This window comes from Carassius auratus, unplaced genomic scaffold, assembly GCF_003368295.1.
Source record: "Carassius auratus strain Wakin unplaced genomic scaffold, ASM336829v1 scaf_tig00215810, whole genome shotgun sequence".
NCBI classification, from domain to species: Eukaryota; Metazoa; Chordata; class Actinopteri; order Cypriniformes; family Cyprinidae; genus Carassius; species Carassius auratus.
The window spans coordinates 7,615-30,625 of NW_020528252.1; the positions used below are offsets into that span (position 1 = coordinate 7,615).

A 23,011-nucleotide genomic window follows, 5' to 3' on the forward strand; every position below is an offset into this window, starting at 1 on the left:
GACTTAAGGCAACCGTTTCACTGGTAATTATATTTAATCAACTGAACATGTAAAGCTAACAGGTGGGCCTGGCAAACTGACATGAAAATCTAACTTAAGATCCAATGCAAGGTATCCCTGCATTATCTATAACGTCTTTGCTTCCAGTCAACCAAAACTGAGAGCACGAGCCAGAACTTACCGGTTCTCTTACAGTAACATCTGCTCAATCAATAAACAACTCTCACTAATGCTTTTCTAACTTACCTGTCACTTAAACGCTCATTTCCCACAGATTTTATTTGCTCATCATATAATTATATTCCTATACTGTAGATCTTTGCATGTCAGAAGAAGATTCTGCCGTGTGAACTGAGAAGACTATTGTGTCCACATCTGCTTTTGAGCTTGAGGTAACCAGCAGAAAATACAGATTTAGCCTGTGCAAATTACCACCTATTAAGTGATTAACCAGTGAGGTGGAACAATGAGTCAAAAGCTTGTTTAATGTGGTTGCAACTGACTGGAGGCATTTCCTCCCCACAATCCTGCAGTCGTATGTCAGGTTTAAAAGCAGAAAAAATAATTTGAGAAATTAACATATTTTAGCCATGTTTTCGTTCTCATTTTGTGTTTGAGCTGATTTGCAGCTTTCAGCGCAGTGGAAATAGACCATCAAAAATGTGCCCAAAACAGCAAACAGTAAAATGAAGAGGAATGGCCTGAAGCTTTTGCTGTATTTGACAAATTAATAGTGCAGAGGGATTAAACAAATAATGCCAGCACATGTAAACCGCTTATAAAGAACGGTGCAATCTATTACTTTTGCCATTGTTCGACAGATGAAGAAATGCCTGTGCTCGATGTGTTTACATTGTGAAGTTTAAGAACTAAGAATTAAGCTAGAAATATGATGTGTTTCAGTTCTTTAAGGGTCAAGAACAGGCTTCATCATAAATTCAGTGTTCCCTATGGGCCTCTGCCAAAGACAAAACATATCCATACTACATACTCCATCACATTAGCGTGTGTGATGTACAAACATACCCCATGAATCATGAAAATGTACGAACTAAGGATGTGCAAAACCGACCAGTCGATGGATTTTCTAAACAACAAGTCGCTTTAGGAACCCTTGTTACATGACCACTACTTCAAGGTCATGTACATCAGAAACTAGTCAAGATTTTTCACACAAGACACATTCTTGTGCTAGATGGAGTATAACAATGTGGAACCGAATGCAAGGTCTAAAGCCATGTATTTTTAAACTGTTTAAACTTGAAACAAACAGTTAGATGCAGTGCAAGGGCCAGCAATGTCTGTCTACATGTGTATTGCATTTAAAACATTTTAAAAACATAAGCTTGAATGCAAAATTGACAGATATTCAAGTCAACAAATATATGGGCTAAATATTTGAAACATTTTATTGCATAAATCTATAAAAAAAAAAAAAACAGAAGGTTTGTATTATATTATAAAATGTAATTTTAAGTGCTGCTCTAGAGGGATGAAATTTCTTGGAAACTTTTTACGATGCCGACTGTCACAGCATACCAAAGTATATCATGCTAAATTTCACAGATGTTGCACTCTTTAAAGTTCTGCTGCTAAAAATACTAAAGCAAAACTAAAATAACAATACAATTTCCTATTAATCCTTATTAACAAACTAGGCTAAGCCTAGCTTTTCATACGCATATGGCAAACAGTCGTGTGTACCTGTTGTTGCTGTAGTCAATGCCGCCCACTTGTTTGCTGGCCTGTAGGAGATCCAGAATCCCAGCTGAACTGCCCCCTTTATTCTTAGAGACCTTGGAGTTACGACCTTTGACCTCTGTCTTGGCCTCTGTGTCTATATGGAGCGATTCCTCATCTGATGAATCTGGACTCTAAAATAACAGTAGTATAAACATACGCTCTATTTCACAGAAAGTGCACAATTTAAAACATCAAAGCATACATAAGAAGCCGGTAAATGTTTTGCTTTAGCAAAATACATTATAATATCCCCTGACCTAAATGCATAGGTTTGTGGTTTTTTTATTGGTATATCCTGTAACCTCCTGTAACCCCTCACATAGTTCGCCTACGGGCCTCTGTCGTGATTAACTTTCTCACTCTCATTTGATTCAGTCCACAGCTATTTCCTTCATCAGTTTTGAGGTGATATTTGGCTCTGTCTTGCAGCTTGCTTTCTTTGATTTGTGCCGTATGTTGGTTTAAGTTGGAACATTATGGGTGAATTATTGCAAGCCGAGAACATCAGCGCTGCAAACTTTTAAATGCATCCAGAAGGAATGAATCAGCTACTTCATGAAATAAAGATTGGAGATTTTGAGTTTGTCCTAATTTCTTCCTGTTTACTGTCAATCAGCCTTTTAATGTTATTACCACTGTCTGATTAAAGAGATATATTATAGATGTTCTGTTAAATAACATTGGACCAGGCCATCCAAATAAGAGTTTATGCTCACCTTCATGTCCGACTGTTGTAGCTTTGGCTTTTTGGCTGGCTGAATGGGCTCTTTGATGTTTGATAAAACTGTAAATAACATCAGATGTTAAGGATTATTCTCACATAGCATGAAATTTCAGATTTATTGTTAATCAGTTAAAAGACCAGTGTTTCTCTTTTAGGCAGGCCCATATAGAATCAGCAGTAGCAGATTTCAATGCCTGCCACTCCAAAAGTTCTACATATGCATCGACCAGGGACCAAAATTAACATTGCCAAATACAAGCAAAAACTGTTATTAAAATGTACAATGGACAGTAACTTTATTGCAAGTTTAAACTAGGATTTTATTTTATTTTTACTACATGTGGTGACACATTAAATATTCCTTGCGTCTGTATATCTGTACCACAATGACCTGAGTTGTTTGCTACTAATGCAAGAAAAAGATTATTAGGACAAAATATTAATTAAAAACTATTAAATAGTTAATAAAATATTAAAATAATGAAAACCGGTTTCATGGCCATAAGAAACATTTATGACCAGAACAATTTTATTAAATTCACACGTCATTTGCTGATTTAATTTTGTACCCTTTCCCTGCCCCCCTTGTGTGTTTGTTTATTAAAAATTCGGACTGATTTTATTATACTTCAAATACCAATGGGACCATAGTACTGTCCACTCTGTTTAACACTCATAACTGTAGACGGCCCAAAATCAGTGTAATCAATGCTACAGAAGTCTGCAGATTCCATCTGGGCCTGATTATATAGTCTATAATCATTTTTGCTCTTAAATTATGTTTTATTTAATCAGAAAATCCACCCTGGCCCAGATCACATATCATGAAACCTTACAGGAGAAGTCTCTCTTGGCTGCGTTCTTTTTCCTCCTGATTGGGAATTCGTCGATCTTAAGCTCTCCTTCATCCGAGACATACTCATACTCGTCTCTCACAGGCTTGGGTTTTTCTTCCTTAATGTTCTGTATTGAGCCAAAAACACTCGAATTGGTCTGGGTCTTGAGCATCTTTGATCTGAGAAAGCCAGATGAAAGAAAAGAACATTATTTTGATTGTTAAAAGAGACAATCAGGTGCAAAGACACAGAATTGCTCAAAATTAGGGCTGTCACCTGAATTAACATGTTTATAAATGCATTTACAAATTATTAGTTTATACACAAATGCATAAAAAATATTTTTTTTTTTTAGGAAAATTGACTGGTTAAATTAATAATGCATGCCTGAGTTACCTTCAATACAAGTTCACTTACCCTAACAACTTCTTATTTGATAATGAAAATGCAAATTTATTGTCTTTGTGGCTGAGTAGACTTTTGTCAAACTTGTGCTCTTCTTCCATTTTCAATAAAGAATCGGGTTTGCTGTTCTGAAAGATGGAAAGAAATGCCAAACGACAATCATTGCACTGAAACTCTTCCCATCTCACACATTTCACAGGTCTTTGCTGTCAGCCTCTATCTGTCAGCCACATCCACACTGTGATCAGACGCCAAAGACTGAAGCCATTGCGGATGATGACCTCGAAGACTATCTAGAAGAGACTACTCTCCATCTGCAAATGTTTGGCAAGTGGCAAAGGAGCACTCGGATCAGGAGACTTGGAGCAACTACAAACATTCCTGGGCTGTCTGGCATTGAATTTTTCCCCTTGAACGAAAGCCCCGTAATACCTTCCGTTCACCAGAATTAAGCTTTTCCTACAAAAGCCATCCCATGTTATCCAACAATAATGACACAACACACTCATGTTTATAGCAGAAATGAAGGCATATGTAAATACTTTGATGGCGTGTCGGGGATATGACATAGCATTAAAGCATAAGGTAAACTCTGAGCCTGGGTAAAGGGTTCTGCTGATTTGATGAACCCAGAACAGAGAGAGTGACTGAGCCGCAGAGTTATTTCTGCTGATTGCTTTGATCTGAAACGTGTAAATCACTTCTGGATGATTCCAAAGCCCTCTGTGCTACTTTTCAACTTTTGATATCATTTGCATGGACTTTCAAAGCTTCGCTCGAGCCCTAATCTATGTTGCAGTGAAGGAAATCATTACGCTTGCATTACACAACGACCCACAGTTATTCATTACAGTCACTGCTTTCTTTACATTGTAAATCTAACAAACGTACCTTATATTTCCATTTGGCCTCCGTCTTGTTCTTATTATGCTCTCGAATCATCTTGAACTTATCAACGTCATTTGGTTTACTCGTCTCCTTCTCCATAATACTCATCCCAGTCTTTACCAGCTGTGTAATGTGAGTGACAATAAAAGTTGGATATTATAAATGGATAAAAGTGCATATGACAGTTCTAGAGCAGAGGAATATATTTTACAATATATTCATAATGATTTAGCTAGTGCAGCATCATTATATATTGCTTATGTTCTCCTGACTCAAAACTGTTACTGGAAGCTACAGTGAGTATAAAAACATTGCAAACATTAAAGAATTTGCACACAGAATATTTCTGTTTTAAATAAATGCTTGCTTTGGAACTTTCTATTCATCAAAGAATCCAAAAAAAATGTTTCATTCAGTTCACTTCCACAGGAATATTAAGCGGTTTTCAAAATTGATAATAATAAGAATTGTTTCTTAAAATTAGAATGATTCCTGAAGGCTCATGTGGCTTTGAAGACTGGAGTAATGACTACTGGATCACAGAAATATACAACTGTCAAATACAAAATATAATGTTAAATATAAAAGTTATTTTAAATTGCAATAATATTTCACGATTTGACTGTTTTACTGAGATCAAATAACGCAGCTTTACATTAGAGTCTTCTTTCAAAAATCTTTTAAAAATCTTTCAAAAAATGTTATCCGATTTCTACTGCATTTTACTTATTGCATTAAACACTTTGTTGGATGTTTGGTTGAAACTATGATTTCTCTATTTGTAAAAAAAAATAAAAAATAAAAAGTTAAGTCATTTCAAATACATAAATATATATTGATTATCATGATGCTGAAAAAAAACGTTACTTTTTTGGGCTGGTCCATCTTGTTCAGGATGTCCTTTGCATGGGATTCAAGAGCTGCCAGACTTGAGGGCTTTTTCTCAGGTAAAATACTTTCTTTAGCTTTCTTCGCTTTCTTTTTGCCACCTTCTTTTATTTTGGGTTCCTTCGGCGGTTTGGGTGCCTTAGGCATTTTGGGTGGTTTGGGTGGCTTTGTGGCTTTCTTCCTGGCTGGCTTTTCTCTTGTGGGGGTGGAGATGTGGGCAGGTGACATGGGTTCCTCTGGTTCTGACGGAGCAGATGGGGGTTCCTCTGCCGGGGGCTTCGAATTGCTGGGTTCATTCTTTATGGCTTTTGTTGCATTCTGAGTCAAAGACATTGTTGAGAAGTTGTCAGCCATAACTGATCCTGACAATAACTGATTTAACATTCTATGTATAAAAATCAAGATCATATATGAATAAATGAGAGCAAAGACAAGTATCCAATGACTTCGTCTCACCTCTGAAATCCGAATCTCTTTGGCAAGGTCTTTGATGAGCTGTGCTGGCTTCATGTTTTCAGGAAGCTCATCCTCATGTTCTAAAAGAGCCTTTGGAAAAAGACAAAAGCAAGAGTCAGAGTTAAGTTAAATCATATATATCATAAATAAGCAAAACTACAGAATATTCAAAAATATGACAATTTGCAGCAAGATGTACCTGTTTTTTAGTCCATGATCTGAATGCTCCATTGACAATTTTGGCACCATGTACCAAGTAAGGTGGTGGCTGCTTGTTTGCTTTATGTAAACCTGCAAGATGTTCAGGAAATTATTCCAATCTGGATCCAAACTTTCATCTAGTGCTGTATTAATAACACAAGACCCTCTCTAAAAAAGGGCTGTTTTCTGAATGGGCAAATTGGTGAAAGGTCCAACTTTCCATAAATCATTAGCAGCAATGCCTAAGACTGTGGTCGTCCTGTCAGAAACGCTCAGAGCATGAAACTCACTAAAAGAAGCAAGGAAACATTACACCAGAAATAGAAATGCACTACATTTTCAACCAAACCTGTTCAATAACAAAGGCCATTCGTATATCAAACTGATTACTTCAATCCAGTGGGGCCTAAAAACAGTCATGCGCATTTTTGGAGCAGCGGCTTCAAGACTGATTACATTGGACTGGATACACAGCCACTACAGGAAATATATTCCAAACTGTATTTAAATTATTAACATGAACATAAAGTGAAAGCTGAAACAGTGAAATGAGAAGGGAAGCAATAGAGCTGGCAGTGGCCCAGTCGGCCTGCTGCGTGGGCCAGGGGCCAAGGACTTTTTTCCCCTCTACGTAAAGTCACACACGAGAGTTGGACCCTTGAAAAGATGACCTTGAAAGCCAGTTCCCCCATCTGAACATCAGATAGCTTGGAGACCCACTGTGGTCCTTTTTGTAATGTGTGCTCTACAGCAATCTGGCAAAATTAAGTAAAGTGAAGGGGTAAAATGGTGGAAATATAAACACACAGTCCAAGGCCAGATGAGGGGAGTTTAAACACTGGGTTGTAATGGAGCAAGTGATTCTGCCTTTTGAAGCTAATCATCTGTGAACTCTGCGATGCACCAATCTAATGACTGCAATAATATGCCAGCTATCCAGACCCTCCTCATCTGCTCAGCAGGCCCCTTCCAGGAATCACGCACAAAGCAGAGGAGAAGGAAGCCATTTGAATCTACCTTACATTAGATCTTTTTATATGCAGTTCCAAAGTTACGGATAAATCTTGTGCTGTGCTGAATGGAAAGGCAATTTTTGAAAAAAGCCTTTGAAGCCATTTTAGAGGAGTCACACATGGGAGTTTTGCTATGAATGATTTAAGCCTGCAATAATGCAAATGCATGCAGTGAAATTGACACTTTGTTCTTTATTACTTGTGATTTTTGTAAAATTACAAGACCTACAAAAAAGCCAAATAAGAAATACAGTTTTTTATATTTATTTATTTATTTATTTATTTATATTAATCGCTCACCTTTAAACCGCTCCAGGTAGTATTTTCCCACATACCAACATGCTGTTTCGAAGTTTGGAAATGGAGTGAGGCTGGCAACTTTGAGTCTTTTTTCTACCTCATATGCTCTGAATGGAGAAGCAAAGGGAAGATTACTGAAAAGTGTGCCTTGAGAGGAAATCTTGGTCTCACACATGTGAGAAAAGCACTTCAGAAGGCATACGCATATACTCTTGACTTCCCCTCTTTCTTTTCCTACAGGAGCTTGGAATTGCCAAGAACTGAAGAGGGAAGGTTTGACGCTTGAGTGGTTCAATTGCATCACCACCCACCGGTTGTCATTTTATGCCAAATGCATGTAATAACATTTAAAATGACAATAGCCAGAAACTTAAGGCCTTTATAATCCCACATATGTGTATATATATATATATATATATATATATATATATATATATATATATATATATATATATATATATATATATATATATATATATATATATATACATACACATAAATACATATGTGGGATTATAAAGGCCACACACACACTCTTAATAGGGATGTAACAATGCATTGTGAGCCGGTACATGTATGTGAAAAATATGTGACGCTTCCAATCAGATTTTAAATGAATTGAGATACAGTTGGTGGTAGGAGTTTATTTGAATGCATCTCTGAGGGGAACTGTAGAAAAGTTTAGATGATATTTTCTTTTCACACTGGCTCCATATAATGCATATTAATGCTATATTGCAGCTGTTCCATAAGCGCCATCTGCTGTCAGAGAGTGAATCTGTGTTCTCATTCAGCCCATCTGCTGTTTTTTTCTCATTCATACGTTTCATGTAGCATAATTTCACAAAGTTAAAGTCAGAACATACTCTTTTTGCTTCAAATTTCAAAAGTATACAATCTAATTTAGATTAAAAACTGCTCATGCAGTATGTATGCAGCATCTTTGTTTGGATCAGGATTAAAATCCATTGGTTGGCTCTAACTGAATGGAAAGAGCAAGACCCTCTCTAAAAAATCTTTTTTTTTTAATTGCATCGTGAAATCAGTATCATGAATCACATGGCATCGCAAGTTGAGTGAATCATTACACCTCTAATACTTAATACATATAGTTAAATCATCAACCTTTAATATACTACAGTTCTGTTCTGAAACCAAGTGAGATGTTTCTAATCCAGCATTGCATCAAATGCAACATTTGTCTCACTTTGATGCATAACAGGAACCTATAAATCTTAGAAATACATAGCTTGTTTTACAGAAAAAAGGGCAGATCACTGACCTCATTTGCATCTCCACGCTCAGACTGTGGACAAAATGCCCAGAGAAGGCTAAGCAGTCTACAGGCGTGAGTACTGCATTAATCCAACCTGCCATTAAATAAAAACAAGATAATGTTGTTATCTTAGAGTCATTTAAATGTCAAATCTAATTATCGGCACCCTGATATCGCACCTGATGGAATGAAAAGAGTTTGCCCTTGTTTCAGTGTGCACTTGTAACACTTGTCCACTTGATCAGCAAAAAACATCTCGCTGTGGTTGGAGGAGGACCTCCAGCGCTCGTACAGAGAAAGATTGGCAGAAGTGGGCTTGATCAGAAAGAAGATTTTCTCTCCCTTTACAACACACAGATGAAATGCACACATCAAAATAAAGTATTTCAGAGAACCATGTAATAAAATGTTTTTAAAATGTGTTTCATCTTCTGTACTAACATGATTAGGTAATTTTTAAATGCAATATAAATGTGTTGCTCAACAAATTTTTTTTTTTTTTACTTCACTCCATATTAATAACTGAATAATCCATTAATAAATAAATTATGTACATTAAAACAAAAAAAATAAAATAAAAAAATACAACACTTCTTTTAAGTAAAACTATGGTCAGAGTTAAGATGAAAAATATAATACATTAATGAATACAAATTTGAGATTTAAGATGCAGGAGTCACCTTAAGTACGTGATACCACACAGAGGCACCTCCACACTCAATGTGGAAGTCTGTGTAGCTGTCTTTCACACAGATGAGACAGTATTTGGACACTTTAGGCTTCCCCAACAATGCATCGTCGGGCCAGTAATTCTCCACCCAGGACAACGTCCGAACTATCTGCGGACTCTCAACAACACTGGCCATTCTATAAAAGGAAGAATAGTAAATTATTCCTTTTACCTAACTCCAATAAATGTATGTTTCAAATGACACATTAGTGCTACTAGATTATGGTAAAAACCATAATCACGATTATTTAACACGATTATGAGTGGGTCACATGACCAAAACTTCATATGAGTATGTAATTTAAAGATAGCAATATATATATAAAAATATACATTTTCTGTAAATAAGGTTGCTAAGATCATCTACATTTTAGATACCACAATGAATTAACAGAATACTAGTGTAATTTATACAACAAAAAGTGCTCAAAACTTATTGAAAAATAAATAAACAGCCAGTAATAACAATAAAAGCAAAAGTCAAATTACAATAGGAAAAGTTTTTTTTTTATGCAAGTCTAAAGTATTCAGCTAACAGCCTACTACAGAAATTGAATAATCGAATGTAAAATAAAACAGTATAGTCTTTAAGAATTAAACTTCTTTGATTCTTATCAAAGCTACAAATGTCCTTCAATCAAGAAAAGTGACAAATTTTTTCTTTTTCTATTTTGTTGCGATTAATATTCAACACATAAACGGCAGAAGGCATGCTTTAAAAGCCAAATTCTAGTGATATACTGTTATGCACGCATTTTCATTCTCAACTGTTTACTTTGACTTAAGACATAACTGACAAATGTTACATGAATAATCACCAAGTGCCGCATTTTGACACATTTTTGCGTGTATTTGACCATTTTGGCACGTACCTTAATCTAATAATTCACGTTACTTGTCTGTGTTGTTCCATGCCGGAGCGCATGAACAGATGTGCAAAATCTCTTACACGCTTTTAAAAGCACTAATAAATCTAATAAACATTCAAATCAAGCACGTCCCATTTTGCTTTTATGGAGGAGCGAAAGAGCACTGCTGGAAAGGGGCAGAATGGGGCACAATAAACATTTTATCTCGATTATTGTATTTTCTTAATCGGTGGAAGTCGCAATTGAAATCAAAACTGTATTCCAATTAATTGCACAGCCCTAATACACACTAATAAAAATACATTAATGACATTGTTATGCTGACATTCAGAGTGTGTATTTTATTCAAATAATTTTTTTTTTTGTTACTTGCTGCTGCTGTAAAATATAAAAAAGAAATGTTTTTCATTATTACTTGAATAAAACTGAAGTAACGTTTATATAATTGAGAAAAATTACTAAACTAAATGCCATTCAATTTGCTAGAAATTTATGTTAATAAATTACCTTTCAAATAAATAAATGTGTGCATGTGCATATTAATTTCTGCGGTTTCAAAAGAAAATAAAAACGTCACTGGTATTTATACAGATTTCCCAATGGATCTTTGTACAGGCCTGCTTACCTTGTGTCTGAAAACTCTAGGTTGATCACATTTAATACTTTCTTTCTGTTTGTGCTGTAGTAAAAATCAACAAACTCTTTTAACTTCATTTTGCTTTGTGTCTGTTTGGTTACATCAACAACATCCACAAGAACATCAGGTCCTTTAAACAAGAAAAGTAGAAACTGATTAGAACAACACAAACATATTTCACATACATTCTCGAGGAAGATATATTTCCATACTAATCATCAAAAAAGAGGAATGTTTGCTTTATTATCTCCTAAACCACTTACCAACATAGTTTTCCACGTCGCTGACGTAGAACGTGGGTGCAGGTATAGCCATCCCCAGTCCATCTTTCTTCTGGATGAGAATTGGCTCATTGAACCCATTCTCCTCAAGGTAGTCCAACGTCAGCTGACTTCCAGACAGCTTGACCACCACATCTTCTGAACTGCAGTGGAAAAAGACACCATCAGCATGTTACCTAGTCACCTACACAATCTCTCCTAGACATCATACTGGAATCTTTTTCACATGTCTGGTGGAAAAGTTCAGAGCCTGAGCAAAGCTGATCATGGGGCGCCATCTTCTGGACACTGAATGAACTGAAGGACTTTATCAGGAGCACTGGCCCTTTAAATACTTCACGCTTGGCTGGGAAGATCTTCACAAAAGGGTCTGAATACAGGTGTACTATACCTGGGGAATGTCCTGCTGCGCAGCTCTTTTATGAACACTTGACTGCCGTTCTGAACCGGTCTGACATCTCCGCTTTGTCCCGTGTCTTGCTTATTCCAGTTCTTTTTCTTTTTCACTATTAAAATGTTAAACACATGAAAGCACCGAAATAAAAATTGGACACGGTGAACACAATATACTTTACTCTTTCATTGAAACCAGTTACTTAAAGCAAAAATAAAACATTTGCAAACTGTGCAAAGGAGTGTCTACAGAAGAATTCTAAAAATCAGCATAATGATTTGGTTAGTAACCCAATTTTAAAGTAAATTATTTTCATACGTCTGGATTCAGTTGGAGGTCTTACCGTCTTAAGGACAAGAATACTTTAGTCGCAAAGTATTATCAGTTATCTAAAGCTTGTCTTTTATTATTGTTTATCAAAGGGTTAGATTCATAATACAAATAAAGATCCACTTCTTTTGATTTCACATAAATATACTGAAAATGTTGAAATTAAAATAAAATTGTACCCACACAAAGAAAGTAAATTAAAATACAGTAAAACAGTAATCCTGTAGTAAAATACATAAAACAGTTTTAAATGTAATTTATTCTTGTAATGTCATTACTTCAGAAATAATATGCTGATTTGGTGCTCAAAATTAGCTTTTATTATTATCAGTTTTGAAAACAGTTGTGCTGCTTAATGTGCACTATGCATAATATGCATTTAATGCATAACTTTTATCTAAAATAATAAATTATTAATATATTTTAATACATGTTGACATGAATTGAATCAACATTGAACTAACTGAATAGTGAGATGATTGTGCTCTATAGAGCTGTTTATAGCTGAACTGAACACATTTCATAATTGATGATTTTACAGATGAACTGAACTGAAGCAACACTGAGATGAATAATGACCCTATTGCCATATTAGAGTATCTTTACTGTAGAATTTGACTTTATCTTATTCAATTTATTTACTGTTTATTAATGTGAAGCTACGTTAGTATAAAGTGCTTTATACATTGAAAGATGACAACTCTAATTCATTCACAGCATCAAGAAAAGATACTTACAGGTGGATTTGCCGTGGGTCTTTTCACAGTTAGGACAGTGATAGATGTCAATGTCTGGTGCTTCATCTTCATCCACTCCCACACAGCTGTAACATAACAAACACAGAATATGTATGCATTTATTTCTGAAGATCCATGCAATATTAAAACAAAACGGCAACTATCAGCTATCGAGATCTGGTTCTCCTAGATTCATTCTGCACTGACAGCCATTCAAAATCAGCCGGGAATCTGACGACATATTCTGAATGGGAATGTTAACAGATGGCTTTCTCCAAATATTATAGACCGTCTTTGTGTGGACAAGTCTCTCTTACACCTTCCCACTGTTATTTTCCTGGCCATGGCTGCCCTTTAGTGACGCCCTAGTGGTCTGCTTTGTTTGGCAGGCTCAGGCCACATGTCCTGAGGTTTTGGAGGTCCATAATCCAGTCCTACACGGTGGGGATGGTGCATTTCTGATGATGCACAGTGTTCCGCTTATACGCCAAATATGGCGTTAGTCTGATGGCCAACAAGATCAACCTTCTTCCAGCTGGCTTCAGTCTAAAACATGTCTTCTGGCAAAACTACAGCCAAGATGTCATGTGACATTTTGAACAGTGGCTTTCTCTTCACCACTGTCCCATAAAGCTGCTTAAGCACCCAGGCAACAGTTGTTGTACCACAGTCTCTTCAGCTTGTAACTCCTTCAGAGTTGTCAGTGGTCACTTAGTGGCCCTTGACTTCACACAAGTGATCTTCGTTTAGCTATTTGCGTCTCGCAAACACAACCGAGTGCACCAGCGTGTCATATTAAAGGAACAGTCCACCCAACAATGACAAGTCTGTCTTCATTTACTCACCCTCATGTTCTTCCAAACCTGTTTGTTTTTCTTTCATCTGTGTAACACAAAAGAATATATTGTGAAGAACTGAAAGGTTTTGGTTCCCATTTAACTCCAATGTATTGTTCAAAAATATATTGGAAGTCAACAGGAACTGAAATAAATATACCAACATTATTTAAAATATCTTATTTTGTGTTCCACAGACGAAGAAAAAAAGTTGTATAGTTTGGAATGACATAAGGGTGGGAAAGTGATAACATTTTTAATCTGCTTTACACTGACATTACGAGTCGTCTGCTGATCAGCAGCAAAAATAAAAAAACATTAAATCCACTGGTATTCAGTGCTGTAAATGAACCAAAAATCAAAAACCTCCAAGAAGTTGAATACTTTTTATAGGAACTGTATGCATTTTTGTTTGTCACCCCATCTGCAGTGCAAATGTTCTTCCTATGCTAATATAAACCTTATGTATCTGTAGCACATTCCTGCCGTTAGGAGGAGCTGTTCAGGGGTCAGGAGCATACAGCGAACTGGGAGTGTCCGTTATGGCTCTCCTCCAGTGTGGTATGAAACTACTACGTGCAGTATATATATCACACATGCTGTCCACTCAGATGGTGGGTGGTGCCAGCACCCTTGAATCATAGCAAAAGTGAAAGGAGCCAAGTCTCACTGAGCCTCAGTACAACCAAGAATGCATGTAGGTGTGAAGGGTCAAACCGCACACTCGTGCATCAGGATTAGCTGTGAAATACACTCTTCTATGTTCTTTCCTCCGCTAATTCTTATCATGAGTATCTGCATGCTGCCATTAAGAGTCCACTCCCTTTTCGGTTAAAATGAGCAGTTTACCCAAACTTTTATGTTGTAAATGTATTTATTCACCAAAAACAATTGTCATTTTTTTTATTATACATAACACAAAAGATGTTCTAAAGCATTTTCAAGTACCAATAATTTATTGACCACAGTGTTCAATTTTCAAAAACATTGTAGTACGTATGTGTAATGTAACGATTCACCCAACTCACGATTTGATTCACGATTTTGATTTCACGAAAGGTGTAGCTTTACTATTGCTGCACGTTTCTTTGTGAAACTGAAATATAACAAAATTAGATTGAAATTGTAAAACAAACCCAAAATAAAACAAGTTACACAAATAAAAGAAATCTATATACACACTAAGGCTTTGTCTGTGCACTTTCGATTTAAAATTAGAGGCAGCCACTGGATTTTAAAGGTCCCATGACATGGATTATTTCCTTTTCTTTAAATGCTTTTTAATGTTTCCTTAGGTGTATTTATATTGTTAGTATGATTTTAACATTTAAAATTTAGAAATAAAAAGCATTTTTAGATCCTGATATTAGCCCTCTGGCTTGAATGCTCTGTTTGAAGGGGCGTGTCTGCTGTGAGACTCCGAGTAAACCACAACTGTTGTGATTGGCTGACATCTTTGCATTCGAAATGCATATTACATGTGAAACCCCTCTCAAATATATATATATATTTTACTATTACAACTGGTCGAGATTAACGAATCGTGGAAGTGTTGATTATATAATTATTTTTTCGATCTTTTCCCCATCACATGAAAGGCTGCAGTGATGAGCATTGAGTAGACAGAGTCTGTTTATCGCGTGGATGCAGTGATCTCGTCATTATTGCAACACGTTTTCTCACAAAATGCTTTCACCACAGCTAACAGCAAACACATGAATACAGTAAGAGCTACGTTGTGCAGCATAACAGCGTCATTCATTGTAACGGCAGTTTGGGCAAGTGTGCAGATATACTCGCGATGTGTAACAGCTCCGGAAAAAAGCGAGCGTTCTTTGATCGCTCTCTGTAGTTAAATCACAATTTAAATAACAGATTTGTTTCATGCTACTAAGAGAAACAACGTGAAGTTGATCGTTTAGTCACTGGCTTGATTCACTGATGCATAAACAGTATTAAACGATTTAGAAAGAAAGTCTGTGTGAACTTGAATGATTAGCTACACATCAGAAATCACTGATCACAGATCAGGCATTAATGAACACTGTTACTCACTGTTTGCGGCGGTGCTGTCGAATCCATATCATAAAAGTCTGTTTGAAACGCCTGTGCTGACATTGCGACTGAATTATATGTAAATATTTGGGCGGGCAAAGCAGAGAAAGGGGAGGTAACAATTCTCATTACAACGTCACAACGAGGAGATACAAGATCAGCCCGTTTGAGCTTCCATTTTCTCAAAGGCAGAGAAAGATAGAAAAATCTAAATTTACACTGATTCAGGCTAGGGGAACTCATATTAATGTAAAAAAAAACTCAGAAAGTGAAATTTTCATGTCATAGGACCTTTAATCATGATCCAAACACAGATGCAGCATGAGTAGTTTTTAATCTAGATTGTATACTTTCTAAATTTGAAACAAAAACAGAACGTTTAGACTTTATTTCTGTGATACTATAGAAAACATATCTGAACAAAACAGCAGAGAGCTCCACAATGAGACGGCAAGTCACTCTCTGACAGCAGGTGGCGCTGATGAGCAGCAATGATAGTGTTTCTAGGGTTATGGCTGTAAACAAAGCAGCCCTGGGATTTATGAATGCTGCTTTAATATGTATTGTTCAGAGGCAAGATGAATAGAAAATACCACATACATTTTTCTAAAGATTCCCCTCCGAGATATATTCAAATAAACTCCTACTCCATTTGTTTCGCGTTTTATTTTGCATCTCAACAAATTTGAATTGTCACAATGAATAAATGTTTGACTGACTCGCGTTTAATTGTTACATCCCTAGCTATAGTATTTAGAAAACAGCATGAAGATTCTACTTTTGTGTTTTTATATATATATACTGTATATATTTATATATATGTACTGTATATGTGTATATATATATCACATTTACATATGTAACATGTTTTTGATAGTAGTTTCAGTGTTTTGCATGCATGATATTGGAAGTGATGAAATAAAATAATTAAATGTGAAAATTAAAATAATATTTAAAATGAAACAAAATACATTAAAAGGTAATATTTTGAAAATATATTAAATTGGTTATACATTTTTAGAGTGCATGATGATGATGATGTTTGTTTATTTACAAGCCATTTCGTATGTTAAGTGCTGACAGTCCTAGGAGAAAGTTTCAAAACCTCTTTCCAGAAATAGTTGCATCTAAAAAAGCATCTTCTTTAAAGCAGCAACGATATACCTTAAGTACCTCAATGCAGTCACTGCACTCTATTTTCTGCCCAAATGACAAGAATGTAAAAAGGTTACAACTAGTCTTTAAAAATTCCTTGTGTAACTCACAAAGACAAATGTAGATCAAGAAAATTTCACTGAAAAAAAAACAAAAAAAAACAAAACATGGCAGACCATTTATCGCAATAAAAAATACAGAAGGCCATCCCTGGAAGAACATGCGACTGGATTTTCACTCTGAGTCTAAGACAATGTGATCAGACACTGTCAAGACAGATTCAGATAAACATACAAGGCACATACAAAGAAAAAAAACCCTCAATATTATGGAAATCATGGCTAAAACATACAATAATAAAAAATAAAAAAAACCTAGACAAACAAAACCAAATTAAACCATGCGGCTCGTGACGATACCTAGATGTGTAAGACACAAAACGATTGGTCTGTGCAAGAAACTGAACAGAATTTACAGGTATATATATATTATATTTTTTTTTTTACCTCTGATTCACACAATGTGCAAACTGTTTGAACTCTCTTAAGCGCATCCTCCTGAGCCTGTTCTCAAGCAGGCGTGAGGAGGATTCTTCTTCTTGCTTTATGGCGGATCACAGACTTATAAGTGCATTATCCCCACCTATCTCTCAAGTGGACCATTGATGGTCTATTTGAGAGATAGGTTGTGGTAAAGCAAGACTACGACAACGCCTCATGCACCTGCTTGAGAACCCGTTTAGGAGAGTTCTAATAGTCTAAACAATATAAATACTGTTCAGTTTCTTGCACAGACCAATCGTTTTGTGTCTTTACACATCAATATATCATTTATTTTTTATTATTGTATGTTTTAGCCGTGATTCACATCCACATCCGTTATAAGACTGACAGACTGCAACAGCTTGAGTTAAAAATCTAAGTTTGTGTTCTACTGAAGAAACAAAGTCACCTACATCTTGGATATCCTGGGGGTAAGCAGATAAACATCAAATTTTCATTTTTGGGTGAACTATCCCTTTAAGGAATATACCATGATAATGGCAGCTATAAATGATTCTCCATGTAAAGTCATCCTCAAGGCAGGTGCAATCAGTGTGTTATTATAAGGTATTTAATAAACTTGCACAATATGCCAAAGCTGATCTGTCACAGACTAGCTATTATTGTGACAAATCTTATTTAGGATCTGATGCAGCTCTTGTAGCTGGCAATCTGCCCTGTGAAAGAAGGGAATGATTCACTACCACCTGAAGAGTCGCGAGCACACGCCCACAACCACAAACACCAGCATGTGGTTAAGAGGTGTGTTTCAGACAGCAGTGTTAAAAAAAAAAAAAAGTCTTAATTTCTGTTTGCCAGCCAGCAGGGTTGCACAAATCATTATATCAACATGTTTAGTCTTGATGGAAATATATGCTGATCATAAAAGAACCTTTTGGAAATTATTAAACATTTATGAAACATATATAAATACAAGAACTGTTATATGATTAATTCATCCAATGACAGGAAGTTGTAATAATAGTCTGGAAGTGGAACCACTAAATATCTTCGGTGGTGATGCGCATATGTCATCAGAAAAGTAAAAAAAAAGTTGTTTCTAAAAGTTCTTTCTAAAATGACTTAAGAATACCCTTGCAGTTAAGCTGTAGGCTTAGCTAAATGTTTCCCATGGCTGCTAAAGAGGTGTAAGTGAGGTAAAAACTGAGGTTACCGAGTTCACACACCCTTGAACATGTAACCTTCCATGGTTCCCACACTTTTTGACCTATACGTATTTATGTATTTTAAATCTTTGTAGCTTTCCAGTAATTTGCGATAAGTATTCTTACAAACCATTTGGACTCATGAAAAGAATAAGATATATTTATGGCTTGTAAGTAAGTTTAATAACACAAGTAAGTTTACTCAAGATCATTTAAACCCATGAACTGAAATACAGTCATACACCCATTAAGCCAATGAAACTAAGCATAGAGCAAACAAGAAAAATGTATGTCCACTATTTATTCCTTTTTCTAGTTCCATGAAAATCTGCTTAGATAAAAATATCAATTACTGAGAAACACCAGTGTGGGTATATCTATGAATACTGCAAGTGAAACTTCGTGATTCAGTGCGGCAGTCAAAACTTAATACTATGTATTTTTTGTTTCCATGTTCTTAGTATAAGTGTGACCAGTTTAAATTCAAGATGTATGCAACACAAAGCTAATTCTTATACCACATCACTATATTTTCCATAGGAAAACTGTTATAAAGCACAGTTAGCAACCCAATGCTAAAGATAACATTTATTTTGAAGCTGTGTGATTATTGTCAGTGTATTAAAGCTAGCAAGTAGAAGCAGAACCAAACTAATGCCACTGGCAGATATTATACTAAATTAATAAAAAAATAACCACTTTCATAAACATGACTTCAACATCGCAATGTCAAAGTAACAGACCAACTAAAATCCTAAAAGTACTATTTTTGCTTTAAGACTGCTGTCATAAACGTAGCTTTTTTTTAAGTTTTGAGCCATATTTAGTAATATCTGAGCTCAAAAATCAGTCGACCCACCGTCTAAATAGAGGTCAAAGAGGTTTAAAATCACCAAGGGCGGTAAAGCTCAGTCCCTCCAACAGAAACAAACACATAAGTGTATATTTAAACCGGTTTTTACACATCTGAAATGCAGCTAACCGCATACTCAGAATCTGCTCTCGTTGTCGTTGAAGGACTGTTTACAACACGTTGTGAGTGTTAAACAGTCACTCTTTTAGATCGTTCAAATACGCGTCATGTAGTTCTATTTTTGCCTGGAACGTTGGAACTGTAACAATCACTCGGCTCATTAAAGGGTTAAAATTAAACGCGCGTAAATGTTTCAGTCAGTGAACTGGAACTCTTGTTCTTTGTTTACACTGAAGAAACAGCATTTTAAACCTGTTCTCGGGGCAAGTTCCGCTCTCCGTTTGAAAACAAACCATCATCGGGGGGAACTGAGATGAAATCGCAAAATAAAAGACTAAGTTACAGATCGACTCCCGTTATTGGATCGAGCTAAACTCGTTGGCTCCGACTGCATGCTGCTGTCAGTGATGCTTCACAGCACCTACGCTGCGAATAAATATGAATTTACTGCTTTTGGTCATGATGAATACAGTGTATGATAAAGGCTAGATGACATACATGTTAAAATGTGCAGAGCAGCTCTGAATCTGCAATGTCTGGCTCGTCATATGCATCCTATTTTTCCTCCAACAGAGACCAGAAAGGAAATGGACACTTTTTACACATTTCAAAGCAGTGATCTAGGAGCAGATCTCGACGAATAGGCCTACGGCGCATAAAGGAAGATAAAATGTGTAAAAGAAATCCGTTCGTGTTCGCAGACACCCACGGCTCACTATTACGACAGCGTCCCGTCTGGAGACGCAACCAAAGCGTGCGATGCACGCAGATCGAGTCCACGTCGTGGAAAATACATCGAAATGGCTTTACGATTAAGCAAATCTTTTTGTAGCGTTCACAAATATGTGTCAACCGATCAGGCTAAAAATAACTCCGCCTTCTTCTTCAAGCGGCCCTCGCTCTTCAGTGCAACACGAAATGTGCGCACGCGAGCAAAACGCTTCCACCCAAATCCACACATAAATAGTTGAACGAAATATAGCGGTTACCTTCCGTGAAACCAGTCTTTGCAGGCGTCGCATTCGATCATAAACTGGGTTACGTCGTAAGGTAATCTGCAGATGCAATAGACGGGTGCAGTCGCCATGTTAGATCAATTCACAACAACAGCCGGAGAGATGGATGGATGGGGGCAGCAGGAACCTCCCGTGACACAAACTACAGCGATATGAAGAGCCGCGGAGCTGCTCCTGCGTCCATTCGAACGTTCCTCCGACCCGACGTTACAATCTTACGATGTTAAAATGTTTCCCGCGCTGCATTGACGTGTGCATGCCCCCTGGTGACTATACGAGCGCCGAGACTTTCATAAAGCCCAAGAAAATGCATCCTTTCATTGTAATATTGTTACGTCAGTCTGCAAGACGGGGGAAAAAATCGCCTCGGTCCTGCTGGTCCAGATGAATGGAGTTCATTAAAGGCTGCGGCTGCTTCTCAGGGTTTCCCGGGACGACAGAAAGACGAAAAGCCACCGCCAGGGATCTCCAGCGAACCGTAGAAGCAGCTGCAGCAGAGTCTATGACACGTTAATAAGGTCTCGCGCAGTTATAGAAGTGAGAGGATTAAAAGAACAGAGGGTTAGTTTAAATTTCGACAAGGGGCTCATTATAATCTGTAGCTAGATATACGGCATTGCGCAAACTAAAAGCAAGTAAGATGATTAGTTAAGTCTGCTGCAGTTGTAAAACTATATGTAGTTTTTAATAGAAGAACACGTAATTACAGGAAGAAATCTGAGGTTAATTAATACACACGCATAGGCGGATCTGTGAAAATATATACATTTATAACTTATGGCAAAGACGTGTATATTAAATAATATCGCAAATAGGCAAACATTACACATATACCTTGCAAATGAATAAAAAGTCATACACACACACACACACACACACACACACATATATATATATATATATATATATGTGTGTGTGTGTGTGTGTGTGTGTGTGTACATTTTTAAAAAAATGTACCATCAGAGCATGGTCGAAATAATTTCGTGCCAGTAGGCTACATCAAAGTATTATGTAATTAAAAAAAAAAAAATCACAATTTAAAATTACCGACTGGCAGTATGTCTGACCACCAAAGTTTGTCAGGAATTCTAGTTAAATAAATAAATAAAAATTCCGATAAGTTATAGCTGAATATTAAAATAAAATTTGGTTACGCTTGAAACCTAAGTGGAAATTGTACTTATTGGTGCTGCTAGATGGTCTGAGATAGAGATCTGCTGTAGTGTTCAGACCTCCATCAGTGTGCTAAATGTTACAACTTTTTTTTTTTTTCTCAGGGCTGTTATAAAGTTAAACTCAGAAACAGGAAGAAGGAACTAAGTTAAAGGTGCTTGGTTCACAGAATACAAAATAGTTTAAAAAATTAGAAACAAATATTTAGAAAAATATTTACTAAGGTTTATATTTATACAACTTTACACCCGACCACTAGAATATGGAAATAACTGTCCTGTACCTTCTGATGACACTGCAGAAAAAAAAAGAAAAAAAATGTCTTCCTGTTTTCTTCTTGTTTTCCAGTGCTAATGTCTGAAGCATCTTAAATAAAATTATTAAATCTAGTTTTATGAGAAATTTATGATTATATGTTTATGATTATATGTTTATGATTACAAAAACAACTGTCTGCCAATGGGCAAAAAAAAAAAAAAAAAAAAAAAATTAATTCAAAGGGAAAACAAGTTTTCATACCCCACTGTCAGAAGTAGTTTCAAGCATAAGCTCATCATTTCTCAAAAAAAGACAACAGATTTTTAATCTGCAGCTCAAGTAAATGTATATATTTAATTGCATTAAAATATTTGGACTGGAGAAGAAGGAAAAAAAAAAAATTACTCTTGGATGGAAAAAAAAAATTTAATGGTACGATATTAAGAATTTATGCCTTACTTTGTGGCAGGGTGAATTAAGACTCTTTAAGACCCGTTTAAGAACCACAGAAACCCTGTTATCTAACATTATTGTTTTCATTAAGCAAAAAGATCCTTTACTAAAGAACATGACTTGACAGTTTGTTCTCCAGCAGGGGGCTGAAAACATGTAAAACCTGATACTGTAAAATCATGGAAAACAGCATGTGCTACTTGAGGAAATATGAGATGACACGTCATCAACCCTTAAAAACACACATACACAAAGCAAATTATTCTAAAAGAATAAAGACTTTTATTAAGCATTGTAAGTTCCATTCAATTTCCTCCAAATACATCACACCACAATCCATCAACAATCACTCAAACCCAACAGTAGTTCATTCTTTTACAACCCATAATTTAGGAAGAAACTCCGATCAACTTACATCAAGGTAACCTATTTAGACTTGCGGCAGGGGACTGAGGGGAATACACCATATTTCTGATCACTAATGTGCAATGAAAAGCTTCAGGATTAGATGGAGAAGTAATGATTCTCGTTTAGAAGCACGTTAATAAGTTCGGAAAACACTAAAGTAAACATCAAAATGATTACAAGTGTACTTGCTTAGGCAAACTCTCAAATGGGAGGGTCGAATATTTAGCAAAACTTGTCACAAGCTAAGAAAAGGGGGCAGAATTTAAGA

At 36.1% G+C, this 23,011-nt stretch overlaps 1 protein-coding gene across 1 annotated transcript; it reads right to left on the reverse strand.

The window, feature by feature from the left end:
• Positions 1–706: 706 nt before the first annotated feature.
• LOC113095945 (lysine-specific demethylase phf2-like) lies at positions 707–21,052 on the reverse strand. The gene is made up of 17 exons (XM_026261306.1): positions 20,425–21,052; positions 12,709–12,794; positions 11,639–11,753; positions 11,230–11,390; positions 10,955–11,096; positions 9,411–9,597; positions 8,910–9,072; positions 8,737–8,824; positions 7,455–7,561; positions 6,140–6,231; positions 5,941–6,030; positions 5,464–5,802; positions 4,600–4,719; positions 3,721–3,836; positions 3,304–3,482; positions 2,460–2,527; positions 707–1,874 (listed from the first exon to the last, which is right to left on the reverse strand). Exons 1-17 carry the CDS (start codon positions 20,520–20,522, stop codon positions 1,674–1,676), a joined length of 2,352 nt encoding a protein of 783 aa, XP_026117091.1. The 5' UTR covers positions 20,523–21,052; the 3' UTR covers positions 707–1,673.
• Between the last annotated feature and the right edge of the window lie 1,959 nt (positions 21,053–23,011).

Coding starts and splice junctions, on each gene's coding strand:
- LOC113095945 (XM_026261306.1), bottom strand. CDS start 20,522: ATGGCGACTGCACCCGTCTATTGCATCTGCAGATTACCTTACGACGTA. Junction 7,562..8,736: donor AGCGTGGAGATGCAAATGAG/GTCAGTGATCTG, acceptor TTCTCCATTCAG/AGCATATGAGGTAGAAAAAA. Junction 6,232..7,454: donor CTACCTGGAGCGGTTTAAAG/GTGAGCGATTAA, acceptor AACATCTTGCAG/GTTTACATAAAGCAAACAAG.